The sequence below is a fragment of the Periplaneta americana genome, chromosome 14, assembly GCF_040183065.1.
Source record: "Periplaneta americana isolate PAMFEO1 chromosome 14, P.americana_PAMFEO1_priV1, whole genome shotgun sequence".
Classification (NCBI taxonomy): Eukaryota; Metazoa; Arthropoda; class Insecta; order Blattodea; family Blattidae; genus Periplaneta; species Periplaneta americana.
In genome coordinates this window covers 156,333,340-156,349,715 of record NC_091130.1, presented here as the reverse complement: position 1 = coordinate 156,349,715, position 16,376 = coordinate 156,333,340, and the positions used below count along the sequence as shown (strand labels likewise).

General features: G+C 35.4%; 1 protein-coding gene across 13 annotated transcripts in view; it reads right to left on the bottom strand.

Moving 5' to 3' along the window:
- Positions 1-16,376, bottom strand: part of Hnf4 (Hepatocyte nuclear factor 4) — a 347,887-nt gene that overhangs the window by 81,365 nt on the left and 250,146 nt on the right. For 2 of the 13 annotated variants that reach the window (XM_069846452.1, XM_069846453.1), the window contains exon 1: positions 7,375-7,583. The exons of the other annotated variants lie outside the window; for them this stretch is intronic. In XM_069846452.1, the coding sequence (XP_069702553.1) occupies positions 7,375-7,393 (19 nt within the window). In that variant the 5' untranslated portion in view covers positions 7,394-7,583. Of the gene's footprint in view, positions 1-7,374; positions 7,584-16,376 lie in introns of those variants that run through there. 13 annotated transcript variants of the gene reach the window in all.

Genomic DNA, 16,376 nt, shown 5'->3' with positions numbered 1-16,376 from the left:
TAAAACATATCGCTTACCCCACGTTATAAACATGAAATCCAGTCTATCAGCTGATAGCTAATACCTACAAAGTTTTCAAGATCAGTTCCTTTGATGAAAGACTTTACAACTCGCCTTCATTCACGAAGAATGCATGCCCTGGCTGAGAAGAGTAAAGAAAAAACGTTGATGCGTTCTTCATTTAAAAGAGAAACATTGAGTCGAACATTATCTCGATGCAGTAGACTTCCTTAACAATTTTGTTTGGACGTTTCCTGCAATAATGCTGCAACTTTGAACATAATACTGTTATATGATACTGTTCAGTTAACGTCGCATTAAGGGCAGTTGGTCGTTGTCGCATGCAAAATAATGGTAAAAACATCCATTTTCAAGCAGTCATAAATATAGTAGACCTACTATTTATCAGAGCTCTTTCACTGTTAGTGATGTGTGTATACATATTAAGCTTTATAATGAAAAAAGAATAGTTACTTTAGAGTAAATCTTTACCCTTAAATTAATTTTTTAATTTAAACATATTTTTATATAAATTTATATGCCTGTGATTAGGTACACTCTATTCACTTATCATAGATCACATTGAATTGAAATTTTGGCCACTTACTGCTAATAGATACTAAAACATACCCTACTAAAATCATTTTTATATAGCCTATGTATATATAATATTATGGGCATATAGCTTATACCAATCGCCACCATCAATAAATAAATAAAAATGACGATGAAGATTGGTATATTCAGACTCCTATGCCCATAATATTGCAGATATATTAATAATTTTGGTAGGGTGTGTTTTACTATCTATTAGCAGTAAGTGGCTAAAATTGCAATTCAATGTGTGCTATAATAAGTTAATAGAGTGTACTTACGTACACAGACATGTAGTGTATTTATAAAAAGATGTTTAAATTAAAAAATTATTTTATCGGTAAAGATTTACTCTAGAGTAATCATTCTTTTTTATTTTGAAGTTTAAAGTGTATACATATATCACTAAAAATGAAAGAGCTCTGATAAATAGTATTAAGCTTGAAGATATGCTATTTTTACCATTACTTTGCATGCGATAACAACCAACTCCCCTTAAGCCATACAGTTTGTTCGTACATAAATCTCTCATGGTAGGAAATGATGATCAACAGGAGGCGGATGTTCATGCCATAAAAATAGCTGAAAATGACCAATAAAATGCTCTTATATCTACATGCGTCACTAGCAGTTTAAGAAACGAAATTTAATCTGATTTCTGTTCCTGGCAGTGCAGGCTAGAAGTAAAGGAAAAAGTGATGAACATTAAAAAAATCCTGGATACGAACAGTTGTGCGACATTCCCGAAGGAAAATCCTCCATCGCTGAAAAAGATTTAGAATCTCTGTCTGCGGAACAATTAACATCATTTAAATACGCATCAATAACCTTGTATGACGTGGAAAGAAGTTTACACTAAACAAAAGCATCTCCAGGGAAAACAGACGCAGTTCCTCCATTAAAAACCTCAACAAACTCATTGGTTGTGAAGTGCAGCTCTTCGCTGATTTAGACAACGCTCTGATTTAGACCAGCTCTGCTTCAACCTCTGAGGAATAATGTGAGTTCATACTCATTAATATTCGTACTGTTAGAGGAACGTAATTTCTCTTTATTTGTTAGTGCATATTTATTGACATTTTGCTCTTCTTAAAGGCACATTATTTGCATACTAAGAGATATGCTACTGGAACTAAGTGGCACCTGTGAGCAGTATGGGTTGAAGATAAATGCAAACAAGACAAAGATCATGGTTATCGGAAGAAAAATAAAGAAGGTAAACTTGCGAATTCTAAATGAGGCAGTAGAGCAAGTGGACAGCTTCAAATACTTGGGGTGTACTATAATCAGTAACATGAGCTGCTGCCAGGAAGTCAAAAGGAGGATAGCAATGGCCAAGGAAGCTTTTAATACAAAAAGGAGCATCTTCTGCGGACATCTGGAAAAAGAACTAAGGAAGAGACTAGTGAAGTGCTTTGTGTGGAGTGTGGCATTGTATGGGGGGCAGAAACATGGACATTACGACGAGGTGAAGAGAAGCTAACAGAAGCATTTGAAATGTGGATATGGAGAAGAATGGAGTGTGTGAAATGTACAGACAGAATGAGAAACGAATCTGTGTTGGAAAGAGTGGGTGAAGAAAGAATGATGCTGAAACTGATCAGAAAGAGAAAAAGGAATTGGTTGGGTCACTGACTGAGAAGAAACTGCCTACTGAAGGATGCACTGGAAGGAATGGTGAACGGGAGAAGAGTTCAGGGCAGAAGAAGATATCAATGATAGACAACATTAAGATATATGGATCATATGACCTGTATTAATTATACTACGAATAATAATTTAATATTAATCCACCAATCTCAACGTCGTCTCTTTTTTCACTCAGTTATTACTAGTATTATTATTCACTAATTTTATTATCATCTTTATGTGACCTTTTTTCTTAAGTATTTTGTCTACAAATTATGTATATCTATGTAACGGAACTGTCCTCAAACACGAGCTTTGCTCTTTCGGGGTATTTTAATGTAACGTTTTTAAGTACCGTAAACTGGGGTTACTTTGAACACAGAGGAAACTTTGAACATTTTTTCAGACAATCATATTTAGGTTTCTACATGCTGCACTTGTTATAGATAGAGGTAGAATATCATAAAAATCATTCTCATACCAAATTTACCTACATCTATAACAAATGAAGCATGTAGAAACCTAATTATGATTTTCTGAAAAAAATATTCAAAGTTTCCTCAGTGTTCAAAGTAACCCCAGTTTACGGTATATGTTATTATTAAATAAATAAATATATGCGGAGACTAAGAGGAAGGCAGAAAATACGAAAGATTGGAGAATGTTGGGTTTGCAGTGAAAGACCTGCGCTTGGGCAGAAAACTACGAATGGATTAATTAGTTGCATGTATATTTAGTAGGATTTTAGGGCATGAACTTCCGGGCCCTACTGATCATGAAATATTGCAAGATGGAAATACACTAACACAAAAATGACTGGTTCAGTGACGAATATAGGGATTTTATGCCAAGAATGTCCACAGACATCAGTAACGATATCTCTTAGTTTATTCTTTGGACAGAAAGCGTTTAGCCTTGTAGTACAGCGATTTGTAGCTGTCCAGCGGCCTATCGCGTTGGGGTGAAAAGGGCGTAAAGCACTATCTAACGCGTTCGCCGTTTTCTGACAATATCAGCCCGAATGTGCAGACAGATGAACTCCACGGCTGATAACTCTTCATGGTGAGTTCTTATCACTACTGCTAATAAATGCACTCCCTAACCTTTCAATGATGCCAAAAGTCTTTAAAATGCGCAACACATGTATGCCATCTGTTGATACTAGGCTGAACTAAAGAGCGAAAGAAAGCCGGCTACAATGATCTCTTATCCGTGCACTGAGATTTATCTTTCCGGACGAAAACCGCTTCCTTCCTGTCTGTTTTCCTGACTTTCTGGAATAGGCCTAGTATGCCCTGATAAGTTAGACCACTAACCGCAATTATTCTGCGGAATCATACATGTATTTCTCAATGAAAATTATGACGTTAAATATTGCAGAAAATGAAGTTTTTGTACGTATGAAAATATAACAGCAAAGATAGCTAGGCCTACCATGAGAGGAAGGGACAGATCTGAAGATGCTTTGTATCGAAGGGGATTATTAATATTCTTACTTATTACCATAAGGGTGAAACCTATTCATTTTCCCCCTATCACTACATATGTTAGTGGATTATAGTGACTTTCTAGCTGTCACGTTGAATTTTCCATCATACTTAGACAGGGCTGATCATATTAGGAAGTTTAAATGCAGAAAACAAAAAACGGACGTGGCAAAATTTTCCTTTGTTAACCGCACAATAGTAGACTGGAACAGCTTACCTGCGGCAATCTTTCAGGGTGGTCCTCCCAAAATCAATACATTTAAGGAAAGGTTGACAAGATTAGACTGAGAATGTAATTGTAGGTGCAGTGTAATTAAGTTGATATGAAATTTCAAGGTGGGGGTGAAATATAAAATGCATCGACGCTAAATAACCTCGTAGTTGATACAGCGTCGTTAAATAACCAACTAAAAAAAAAAACAAAGAAAAAAACAAGAAAAACAGAAGGAAATGGATTTAGGAAAGGAAGACCTTGTGTAGATGGATATTTTTCATTGAAATTATTACTGAAAACTAAAGATGCAATTAAGCCTGGTTTCATACTCCTCCTCAATATCTAAATTGACGTATTTTTTTAAATTGAATTCAATTTAAATAATTAGTTATTTAGACTGGGAAGTTTTGAAATGAAAGTCCTGTATATTACAATTAATGCAAGTCTAATTGTGGAGGGACAAACATGCTAATAAACTCAACCCATTTTAAACGCTGTAAATAAAAATATTCTGATGTTTTTCTCCATCATGAGTAGCTTGGGAATAATTTATACTGACTATTTCGCTCATGTACCAATGCACCAATGAAGTGTAAGAATCTATGGGGTCTTAACAAATCAAAAACCAAATACCAACTGTCGAAAACGTCTTGTCATACCTGATGCGCGTTTGTTTTAATATCTTGTCGCACCTGATGCTCATATGTTCAACATTTTCATTGTTTCCTTAATAATACGGTGGGCCGTGATATAGCGTGATGCCGTGCTAGCAAATGTAAGTATTAAATTTCTTAATTTATAACATAATCTCTTTCTGGGATTTATTAAATAGTCTTACTCAAATATCAGAAGAGTTCTCATGTTGTCAATAATTCACTAAATGATAGCATCTAGTTCAGAATAAAATGTTATAACCTCAAATATTTGTTTAATTTTTCTGTTTCACTAATTATAATTTCTACAGCTATTGTCAAATGTTTGCCCGTGAATTTAATATTGCAGGAGGCCAAGCCATGTCCGCCAATGAAATCTATTAAGTCAGTGACTGAAATATCTCGGCACAGATGAATTATAGGGGCCAATCTCCTTATTGGTTGAATGGTATGAATGCTACTATCGATATGTATTGTTGTTATAATCGACATAAAATATGTTGCCAACTTCTAAATTAAGTCAGTTTTGTATTGTTGGCTTGTAGCCTACTTCAAAATGGAAATAACGGCATTAATAGTAAAATATATTTTCCCTGGACCAAAAATATAATACAAACTGACTAAAATCCCATCAGTAGTAACAAACTGATTAGATCTTTTATTTAATTTTTCAATTTGGTAGCATTTAATGCTTATCGAATATCGAATGCTAAAAACGCTAATCGAATCATTACTTCCGCTGACCTTTTTTTGGCTCGCAAATTGTCGACAAGATGAGAATTCTCGTGAAATACCCTATGATAATATATTTTCTGCGTTACAAGATGTCACGATACTTGGGCTATACATTACAGACAAAAGTAGATTCAGAAATTTATAAAAGCGTCAAGTTCTAAAATGATTACATTTTGTCTAGTAGCCATAACCTAAAAGAAAATTCCGCCTTCTTAATATGAACAATGAAATGCATGTGAACCCATCGATAAATACACAATTTTCACAGCATATTGCTTCTGAATATGTTGCACAATGTTACATGAAACAAATGTACTGCATATATGCCTAAACGTCGACTGCAGTGACTCATAATTCTAAAGAAGATACGAAGAGACAAATTACGCCTGCCTTGTGGACTGAAGGACAACTGTAGAAACAAAAACCTAGCTTACGTCTAAATAGCTTGTAGCTCACATTCCAGTTAATGTTTTTTCAAAATGTCTAATGCTCGTAAGATGTGCTTCAAAGTTTTAAAACCTATCACAGCTTATGCATTGGGCGAGACCTGTAGGAATATTTAAAATACTGCATATTTAGACAACCTGTAACTCAGTTTCCCAGAAATCTTTTGTTCAAAATGTGCTACACAATTTTAAAACCGATTACGTCTTTAGATTTGCTTTGTGACTGAACGAGATCTGTAGAAATACGTGTAGCTAAGATATGTCATATTCGTGCAATTTGTTACAGGTATTATAAAATTCAGGTATTTGTGCTACAAAAAATATTACGTCATTGAATTGTTTATATTAATGATATCAAAATTGTCCTTCATGCTTGTATACACTCTATTTAACACTTAAATAATCACTGATTAACTGTTAAGTTATTTAAATTAATAAATGACAACTTCACTGTGTTAAAATTTTAAATAATGACGTTATTGTACCTATGACAGATGGCTTTATGGTTTGAATCTAATGGTTTTTTGTTTAATCAAGAAAAGACTATCAACATAACTTTTACCCTAAATCATGTAGGCCTAATAAAAATGGACAACATACAAAACTATACCAAATTTGTAAGACTTTTTATAGACTCCAGTTTAACATGGGAAAAACATATCGAATATATATGCACAAAATTATCAAGAGTTATATACTTATTAAAGACATCAGTGACTTGTGTTTCTCAAAATTATTTAAGATGTGCCTACTTTTCGTTCTTTCAGTCGATAATCAGGTATGCCTTAATTTTCTGGGGAAATGGTAGCAAAATTGGGAGTGTCTTGATTTTGCAAAAGAAAGCCATTAGAATTCTATGTCAATCAAACTATCTTGAACATTGTCGACCTCTTTTCAAACAATCACAGATATTAACTGTCATAAATTTATATATATACGACCTAGTCCTTTACACTCGACAAAATATAGACAATTTCTCATTAATAGCCGATATACATTAGAAATAGTGAACAAATTAATATCCCAAAACTAGTACAAATTTTTGTGTCATGGGGATGAAATTATATAATAAGCTTCCCAGTCAATATTATAAGTTACCAACCAATAGTTTCAAAGCTAGATTTTATAATTGGCTTTTAATTAATCCTTTCTACTCTGTAGATGAGTTTCTTAACAAAAATTCATACGAAAGTGTTTTTAATAAATAAAGTTATTTACATTAGTTACAATTATTACATAAGAGTGAAGTGTTTTCATTAATTTTAGAGTTTCAAAATGTTTTGTGTTTTCAATCTAATTACTGTTTTCAATTATATGTGTATTTTCAAATGTATGTTTTTTTTTTGTAACGAAGCCTATTTAATGGCTCAATAAATTGAATTGAATTGATTGGTTAGTTTCGATGTTATTTTCATCAATCAGGTATCATGTACTGAATCCTGGATGATGCAAGCAACATCTAAACTAGTCAATCAGGTACAATAATGTAATTATTTAAAATGTTAACGCAGTGAAGTCGTTATTAATTAATTTAAATAACTTAACAGTTAATCAGTGACCAAAACTGTATTTAATTGAATTAATCAAAGTTGAAGACTGACGCGTACGTGACTTACCTGTAGGAATGGGCACCATGCTCGCTGATACGGCACACACTGTCAATAAAGGATCGTCGCTGCACGGAGAGCTGGCGAAAAGAGCTGACTGCACACCGGGGAGTGACTAACAGAGGAAGCCGTGCGATTAGTCAACCGCGTTACGTCAAACACGGTGGAAAAGTGCCTCACCAGCTGTTCGCAGACCGACAATTCTTCACTGACTGTGACTCACCACGCACTAGTCTGAAGAATCACCCCCTTCAACCCGCTAGGCAGTCACAACCCTTAACCAATCAGATTCTTCTAATGCGTACTTGAGGAGGCAGGTAACGGCAAATCGTCGATCGCGAACCCCCACCAGTCACCTCTTCCACCCCCCACGAAGTGCTAATGAGAGGGTTTCCTACCGCGTGTTAGGGTAAATACTCTAACAAACAAGCATGGTATAGATCAGTGTTGCCAACCGTAAAGATCTAGCGGCAGTCTACGAATTTTATCAAAATATTTATTCTTTTATTTTATTGAAAAATCTATAGTTTATTTATTTATTTAAATGCTCAGGCACTTGACATATGAGCCGTTCAGAGCAAAAGTGGTGTAAGTCAAATTCGGTAATGAGGTTTAATGTAAAACTTCTGTAAAATACAGCGCAAAGTAGCAATTAATATGGCCTTCTTGCTATCCACTGACTACTAATAGTTTAAATAAATTGAATATTAATTGCTACTTTGCGCTGAATTTTACAGAATGTTTACTTTAACCCTCATTACCCATTTTTGACTTACATCACTTCTGCTTTGAACGACTCGTATGATCTTTCGTCTACGAACTTCCCAATACAAATCACCTATTTTTGTGCATCTCAATGTTGTCCCCAGCCGAAGACCCGATTGGGGGACATTTTTACCTCCGGATTTGTTTCCATCTTTAGTTTTCAGTAATAATTTCATACATCTTGATTACACAACTTTTAACACTGTATCACTTCGGAATATGTATGGTAAGACTTTCTTGTGTTAAATTCTATCGTACCTTGTTAACATGTTTCGACCTATTTTCGGTCATCTTCGGAACTGGTCGTTGTTGGTCTTGGCGCCTCTTGTTTCCTGTGTGGGTGCGTTCGTAGTGTAGAGTCAAAGAGTGTATGTGTTTTGAAATTGAGTTGTGTGTTGAGAATATGTTGGGGTGTGTTTTTGTGTGTCTGTATATTTCATATTGTTCTAGTGTGTAGAGTTTCTGGCTTTTTGGTTGGATGTGTAGTATTGTTCTAGAACCCTACAAAAACCTACAAAACCCTCTTATTAATACTTAATACATTAATTTCCTCTCATTAATTTTGTAGTAGTAGGCAAGTAGTGTTATAGAACAATATGAAATATACAGACACACGAAAACACACCCCAACGATATTCTCAACACATAACTCAATTTCAAAACACATACACTCTTTGACTCTACACTACGAACGCACCCTCACAGGAAACAAGAGGCGCCAAGACCAACAACGACCAGTTCTGAAGATGACCCAAAATAGGTCGAAACATGTTAACAAGGTACGTTAAAATTTAACACAAGAAAGTCTCATCATACATATTCCGAAGTAATAATTTCAATGAAAAATGTCCATCTACACAAGATCTTCCTTTCCTAAATCCATTTCGTTCTTCACCAATAATATTTTCATAGAATTTGTTCACTTTGCTTTTAATTATATGTGCATAAATTTTGTACCCAGAAGTCAGAAAGCTAATTCCACGAAAGTTAAAAATTTGACGGTTTACTTTTTTAGAAATTGCTGCTATCAATACTCTTTCTCAGCTTTAGCAAGCATCCATGAATGTTGATAGCGATGTAATTAGCAACACCGGGTTGGTAAAGTCAGTCTCTACCCTCAAAAATGCGGTAAACTGAGTCCCTGTCAAAAATGGTGTAGCAAACTGAGGCCATGCCAGTGGCGTAGCTCAGTGGTCAGAGCGCTTGGTACGTAGAACCAAGGACCCGAGTTCGATCCCCGGCGCCGGAGCGAATTTTGCTCCTAAAATATTAAGTGTCAATATTACAGATAAATTCTGTAGGGCAAATTAATATATCTATAATATTCTTATAGCAATGCTAAGTACCTATATCCTACACGCAGAAAAACACGCGGTATATTGCACATAAATAAGAAATTGCATCACTTTCAAACTATGTGGATAGCCTATTAAACTGAATGGGAAGTCATGGGATTCGAATGGATAATTCTGGAATTTCACATCAATTTCTAAATATCAGATATTGATGATAACGACTTAAGTTGTTTACTTGTTAGATTATTTAACAATATCTATGATGTATTGTGCTGAGATATCATTGGTTAGAAGATAAGGCACCTGGATAAGTCAAGAGGAAAGATGGAGGAGGGGGGGAAAGAAGAAACAAAAGAAAAAAAATCATAAGAGGCCTAAAAATGGGATAACCTGCAAAGAACAATTTAAATAATTTTACTATTATTTTACTATACATCTTGATTACACAACTTTTAACACTATATCACTTCGGAATATGTATGATAAGACTTTCCTGTGTTAAATTTCAACGTATCCCGTTTACATGTTTCGATCTATTTATGGGTCATCTTCAGAACTGGTCGTTGTTGGTCTTGGCGCCACTTGTTCTGTTTCCTGTGAGGGTGTGTTCCTGTGGTATAGTGTAGAGTCAAAGAGTGTGTGTGTTTTGACATCCAACCAAAAAGCCAGAAACTGAACACACTAGAACAATATGAAATATACAGACACACAAAAAGACACCCCAACGAAATTCTCAACACACAACTCAACTTCAAAACACACGCACTCTTTGACTCTACACTATACCACAGGAACACACCCTCACAGGAAACAGAACAAGTGGCACCAAGACCAACAACGACCAGTTCTGAAGATGACCCATAAATAGGTCGAAACAGGGAAACGAGGTACGTTGAAATTTAACACAGGAAAAGTCTTACCATGCATATTCCGAAATATTATTTTACTCTTTCTGATCTTATAATCTTGAAGTCAATACTAAATTATGAGTCCTATTTCCGAAATTAATAACGAAGGGTAGTAGACCTACTTTTATATGAATATCAGCATTTTAAAACGGAGAAATTGTCAGGATCTAAGAAATTAAGATCTGAGGATTGTGATGGGCGGTCTATAATAAACCTATGGGCCTATATCTACCACTGAAAATGAGACTTGACTATAGCAGACTATCGTTCTGAGCTATTGAACAGAATTTTCATACTTTATGCTGACTAGTTACTTATTCCTATCATAAAGAAAAAAATGCATTCGAGAAAAATAGGCCTACTCCGAAACATAACAGTATCTAAGCTTATATCTTCTTTGTATTTTTTAGTAGGTTATTTTACGACGCTTTATCAACATCTCAGGTTATTTAGCGTCTGAATGAGATGAAGGTGATAATGCCGGTGAAATGAGTCCGGGGTCCAGCACCGAAAGTTACCCACCATTTGCTCATATTGGGTTGAGGGAAAACCTCGGAAAAAACCTCAACAAGCTAACTTGTGTCGAATCCAACCCGGGCCACCTGGTTTCGCGGCCAGACGTGCCAACCGTTACTCCACAGGTGTGGACTCTTCTTTGTATCTCTCTCACATGAAGAGCGTGTGTGCATGACAAGAAATAAAGAATAATTCTGAAAGTTCAGTTTGAAACTATCCGGGAATCGAAACCGACACTGTTGTATTTGCAGGCTATGTGCTAGACCGCGGATTCGAGGCGGGTGTATATGAAAAATAATTAATTTTAGATGGGGTCGAACCCGGTAATAATGTGGCGACTCCGATTGAGAACAGCTTCTCCCCACAAACTACAGAAAGTATGGAAAGCTGAAAACAGATAACATATCTCTGAATATGTCACTCCTTGCAGACGACACTATCTATAGCCTACACTGTATCCTGAAGATAATATGCTGCAAGATATGTGTATATAGACATAGTCTACTTAATAGGCCCAATATCAGTCAGAATACAATTCGTAAATATAAAGAAAACGCAAAAATCATGCGATCCAATTGACTTCAGTATTTGTGAAAATCTTACTTACTTACTGGCTTTTAAGGAAGCCGCAGGTTCATTGCCGCCCTCACATAAGCCCGCCATTGGTTCCTATTCTGAGCAAGATCAATCCAGTCTCTATCATCATATCCCACCTCCCTCAAATCCATTTTAATATTATCTTCCCATCTACGTCTCGGCCTACCCAAAGGTCTTTTTCCCCTCTGGCCTCCCAACTAACACTCTATATGCATTTCTGGATTCGCCCATACGTGCTACATGCCCTGCCCATCTCAAACGTCTGGATTTAATGTTCCTAATTATGTCAGGTGAAGAATACAATGCGTGCAATTCTGTGTTGTGTAACTTTCTCCATTCTCCTGTAACTTCATCCCTCTTAGCCCCATATAATTTCTTAATAACCTTATTCTCAAACACCTTTAATCTCTGTTCCTCTCTCAAAATGATAGTCCAAGTTTTACAACCATACAGAACAACCGGTAATATAACTGTTCTATAAATTCTAGCTTTCAGATTTTTTGATAGCAGACTAGATGATAAAAGCTTCTCAACCGAATAATAACAGGCATTTCCCATATTTATTCTGTGTTTAATTTCCTCCCGAGTGTCATTTATATTTGTTACTGTTGCTCCAAGATATTTGAATTTTTCCACTTCTTCGAAGGTTAAATCTCAAAATTTTACAGTTCCATTTCGTACAATATTCTGGTCACGAGACATAATCATATACTTAGTCTTTTCGGGATTTACTTCCAACCCTATCGCTTTACTTGCTTCAAGTAAAATTCCCGTGTTTTCCCTAATCGTTTGTGAATTTTCTCCTAACATATTCACGTCATCCACATAGACAAGCAGCTGATGTAACCCGTTCAATTCCAAACCCTCTCTGTTATCCTGGACTTTCCTAATGGCATATTCTAGAGCGAAGTTAAAAAGTAAAGGTGATAGTGCATCTCCTTGCTTTAGCCCACAGTGAATTGGAAAGCATCTGATAGAAACTGACCTATACGAACTCTGCTGTAAGTTTCACTGAGACACATTTTAATTAATCGAACTAGTTTCTTGGGAATACCAAATTCAATAAGAATATCATATAAAACTTCTCTCTTAACCGAGTCATACGCCTTTTTGAAATCTATGAATAACTGATGTGAAAATCTTAATTAATCAAATAAGAGAACAAAGTGAATGCATTCAACTAAAATGTATCATGAACCCTAATGACAGATAAATTAAATTAAGTAAATAGCTTATCAGAAACTGGATGCCACAATCAGAAGACTCCATCTAAAAAGCAGTAAGAATTGAAGCATTTTAAAAGTTTATAAGAGAGTATGGCCACACTTCTACTTCCTACGTGTCTGAGATACAAGAAGTTATTAACACTTCGATGCAGGCTATAAGAAATTAGAGGCACAATGCATACGTATAGGCAATCAACAAATTCACAGCAACCGAATGTCCAAAATTGTGTGAGTAGGCCTACAGAAAATGGCTGAACAACATTTTATATCTGTTATTTAAAGACGCTCTATCAGCTACAAGGTTATTTAGCTCGATGGAAATAGCGACAGCGAAATGGTAATTGGGGAGATGAAGTCCAGGATTCGCCATGTGATAACCTGACATTCGTCTTACGGTTGGGAGAAACCTATCAACCCAGGCGGGAATCGAACCTACGGCCGAGCGCAGCAGTATGCAAAGCGTCTACCGCTAACAAGATGTTGAAAAAAGAACTACTGTAAAGCATAACTCCTCAAAAGATGCTACAAGACAAATAGCCTACGTCGGTAAAAGGGCCAGAAAATCAGAGAGGACATGGACAGATGAATGAATAATTCATAATTATTATAAACATAAAATATTAAACATATTTATAGTGGAATTTAAACTTCTATTGCAATTTTAAATAAAGAATTTGAATTAGGCCTATTACTAGTGGACATACAACGTATTTTTTTGTACTCCAGCATTATAAATAGTCTATTTCTACGATTGTGCGTGAAGTGCAATTTCACGCACTGTTAGCAGTGAGTGAAGTGAGCCCTTTTAACACCAGTGCGTGAAGTGAGCATAGTGTGCATGACGTAATAATTTGAGGCTAACGAAGGAAAAAACATTGTATGGTACACATTCGTCAAGTTGTATTTGAAACTCGGCAAGCCTCATTTCTCAAACCTACACTCCTGCCAAAATAATACCCACTTCACGAACTTGTATTATAAATTATTATTATCGTTAGTGAAAATCATTCATAATATACCACATTATCGTACCGGAGCCGTAAAATATTACCATGACAACTAAAACGTCATGACTTCTATTATGACGACATAACTTGTGCCAGAAAGTTAACATTATGAAACGATTTGCCATGCTATAATATTTAATACATCATTGTTGCCATAGCAACCTCTTTCTTCATAAACGACGATAACTATCCATCATTACAGATATGATGTTATTTCTTTATTAATTGTTTTATAACGCTGTCGTACAAAAAGTAACGTATGAAACATGTTTATAATGTTATACAGTTATTGCACTGATCAAAATGAGGAAACTTGCTTTGCTCGTTCCCTAAAAATTGACTCACGCCATAAAGTAAGTTATAATATTATGAACTTGTTTCATAATATCAATGTCTATTAAAAATAATATCCTATTAGAATAGTAATATACGTTACAAGAGCGGTATGTTGACTGACGTTTTCATGTTCGAGGAAAAGATTGAAAAAGCGAAACGTAGTTGAGCTTTTTTAATTTCCGAGAACATGAAAACAAACATACCGCTCGTGTATCGTACATTATTTTGTGCGAAGATCGTTTATTACATACCTGAAAGACGAATTTCTAATTAGTTGCAATGAAATCTCCATCTTGGTTTCTGTTTAATGACGGCAACTTCGGAAAACTAAAATATCTATCTTCAACTTTGTTGCTATAAAATGTTTTCTGTGTTTACTATACTCCAGCAGGCCGTGATATACGTCTGTCTTTTTTTCCCCCCAGTCTATAAATGCGAACTTAAAACAAATGGTAAGGTTATGTAATGATTTATTTTTCATTTTAATATTTTAACAATATTATTTATATAACATATTGCAGTAATAACATCGGCACCTGGAATCTTGTTGATTTTTTCACGGCCTCCTTAATGTTACTTGTATCAGGAATGCAATAAGTTTCGTGGAGTAGTAGACTTTACTTAATTTTTGCAAATATTTAAAGACAATAATTAACATTGCAATTTAGGTGAAATTGCAGTGGCAAGTTTCCAATTTATAATTATTACTATCTTAAACGTCTCTAAAAATAATATGTTAAAAGCCTAAAGCAATAAAATGATTGTCGCGCTTAAGCGGTAAGAAGAGGGAAATTGTTATGTGTGTTACGTTGGGAATACTGAATGTGGTATTTCACACTTACCGCGTATTGGTTCTGTGCGGAAAGCAAGCAAATATGCACGATCTCGCACAAAAGTTCATTATTGCCTACACATTTAGAAAATTATACCGATAACAATTTTGATCTTAAAATACCCATCAGAATTACTTTACGAAATTCATGAAAATGTAGTCATTACGAAAACACAGCAAGAAATATTAGTATCTGCATTATACATAGGGTATAATTCCAATTGAAAAACTTATTTTAGGGCTTAAAAATGGCTACAGGAATAAATTTTCTGAACTAACATAATCCTAGCCGAAATCTCAACGACAGGAGACAAACGAAATGACTAAGTTGGAGGTTAAGAGACGGAGCCCGCAGCAGACATTTGAAAGTGTCAAAACACGTAAACAAATTTCGTTCCTTGCTACAAAATCTGTCGGGCAGACAGACTTTTCTTCGCCCATTGTATTAACTCCATCTCCTTTTCATAGTGAGTCATAAACACGTGCTTTGTTTTCGAGGGTCAATGAATGTACCGTACAGGACGTAAATTACTTTCAAATGAGTGATTTCTTCACAAATAACACAGAATGTCATCAAAGGACTGCCACGTTTTCATATGTCTATCAATATTAGGCCTAATACATTCCTAGCCCGATCGTAGGACTATACTCCTTGTAAAAGCCTAGTTCTCATATTTCTGACCATGGTTTTTATTTAACTGCCATAAGTAATACGGAGATAAACTTTAAATACTGATAATAATCAATAAAGCAAACAACAGTAATATTACAAGCAAGTAAAGAGATAGGTTTGGAAGTAAATCCCGAACAGACAAAGTATATGATTATGTCTCGTGACCAGAACATAGTACGAAATGGGAATATAAAAATTGGGAACTTATCCTCTGAAGAGGTTGAAAAATTCAAATGTCTTAGAGCAACAGTAACAAATATAAATGATACTTGGAAGGAAATGAAACACAGAATAAATATGGGAAATGCCTGTTATTATTCGGTTGAGAAGCTTTTATCATCCAGTCTGGTGTCAAGAAAGCTGAAAGTTAGAATAATATAAAACAGTAAAGTTATAGGCTACTACCGGTTGTTCTGTATGGTTGTGAAACTTGGACTCTCACTTTGAAAGAGGAACAGAGATTAAGGGTTTTCGAGAATGAGATGCTTAGAAAAATATTTGGGGCTAAAAGGGATGAAGTTACAGGAGAATGGAGAAAGTTACACAACACAGAACTGCACGCATTGTATTCTTCACCTGACATAATTAGGAACATTAAATCCAGACGTTTGAGATGGGCAGAGCATGTAGCACGTATGGGCGAATCCAGAAATGCATATAGAGTGTTAGTTAGGAGGCCGGAGAGAAAAAGACCTTTGGGGAGGCCGAGACGTAGATGGGAGGATAATATTAAAATGGATTTGAGGGAGGTGGGATATGATGATAGAGACTGGATTAATCTTGCTCAGGATAGGGACCGATGGCGGGCTCATGTGAGGGCGGCAATGAAGCTCCGGGTTCTCTAAAAGCCAGTAAG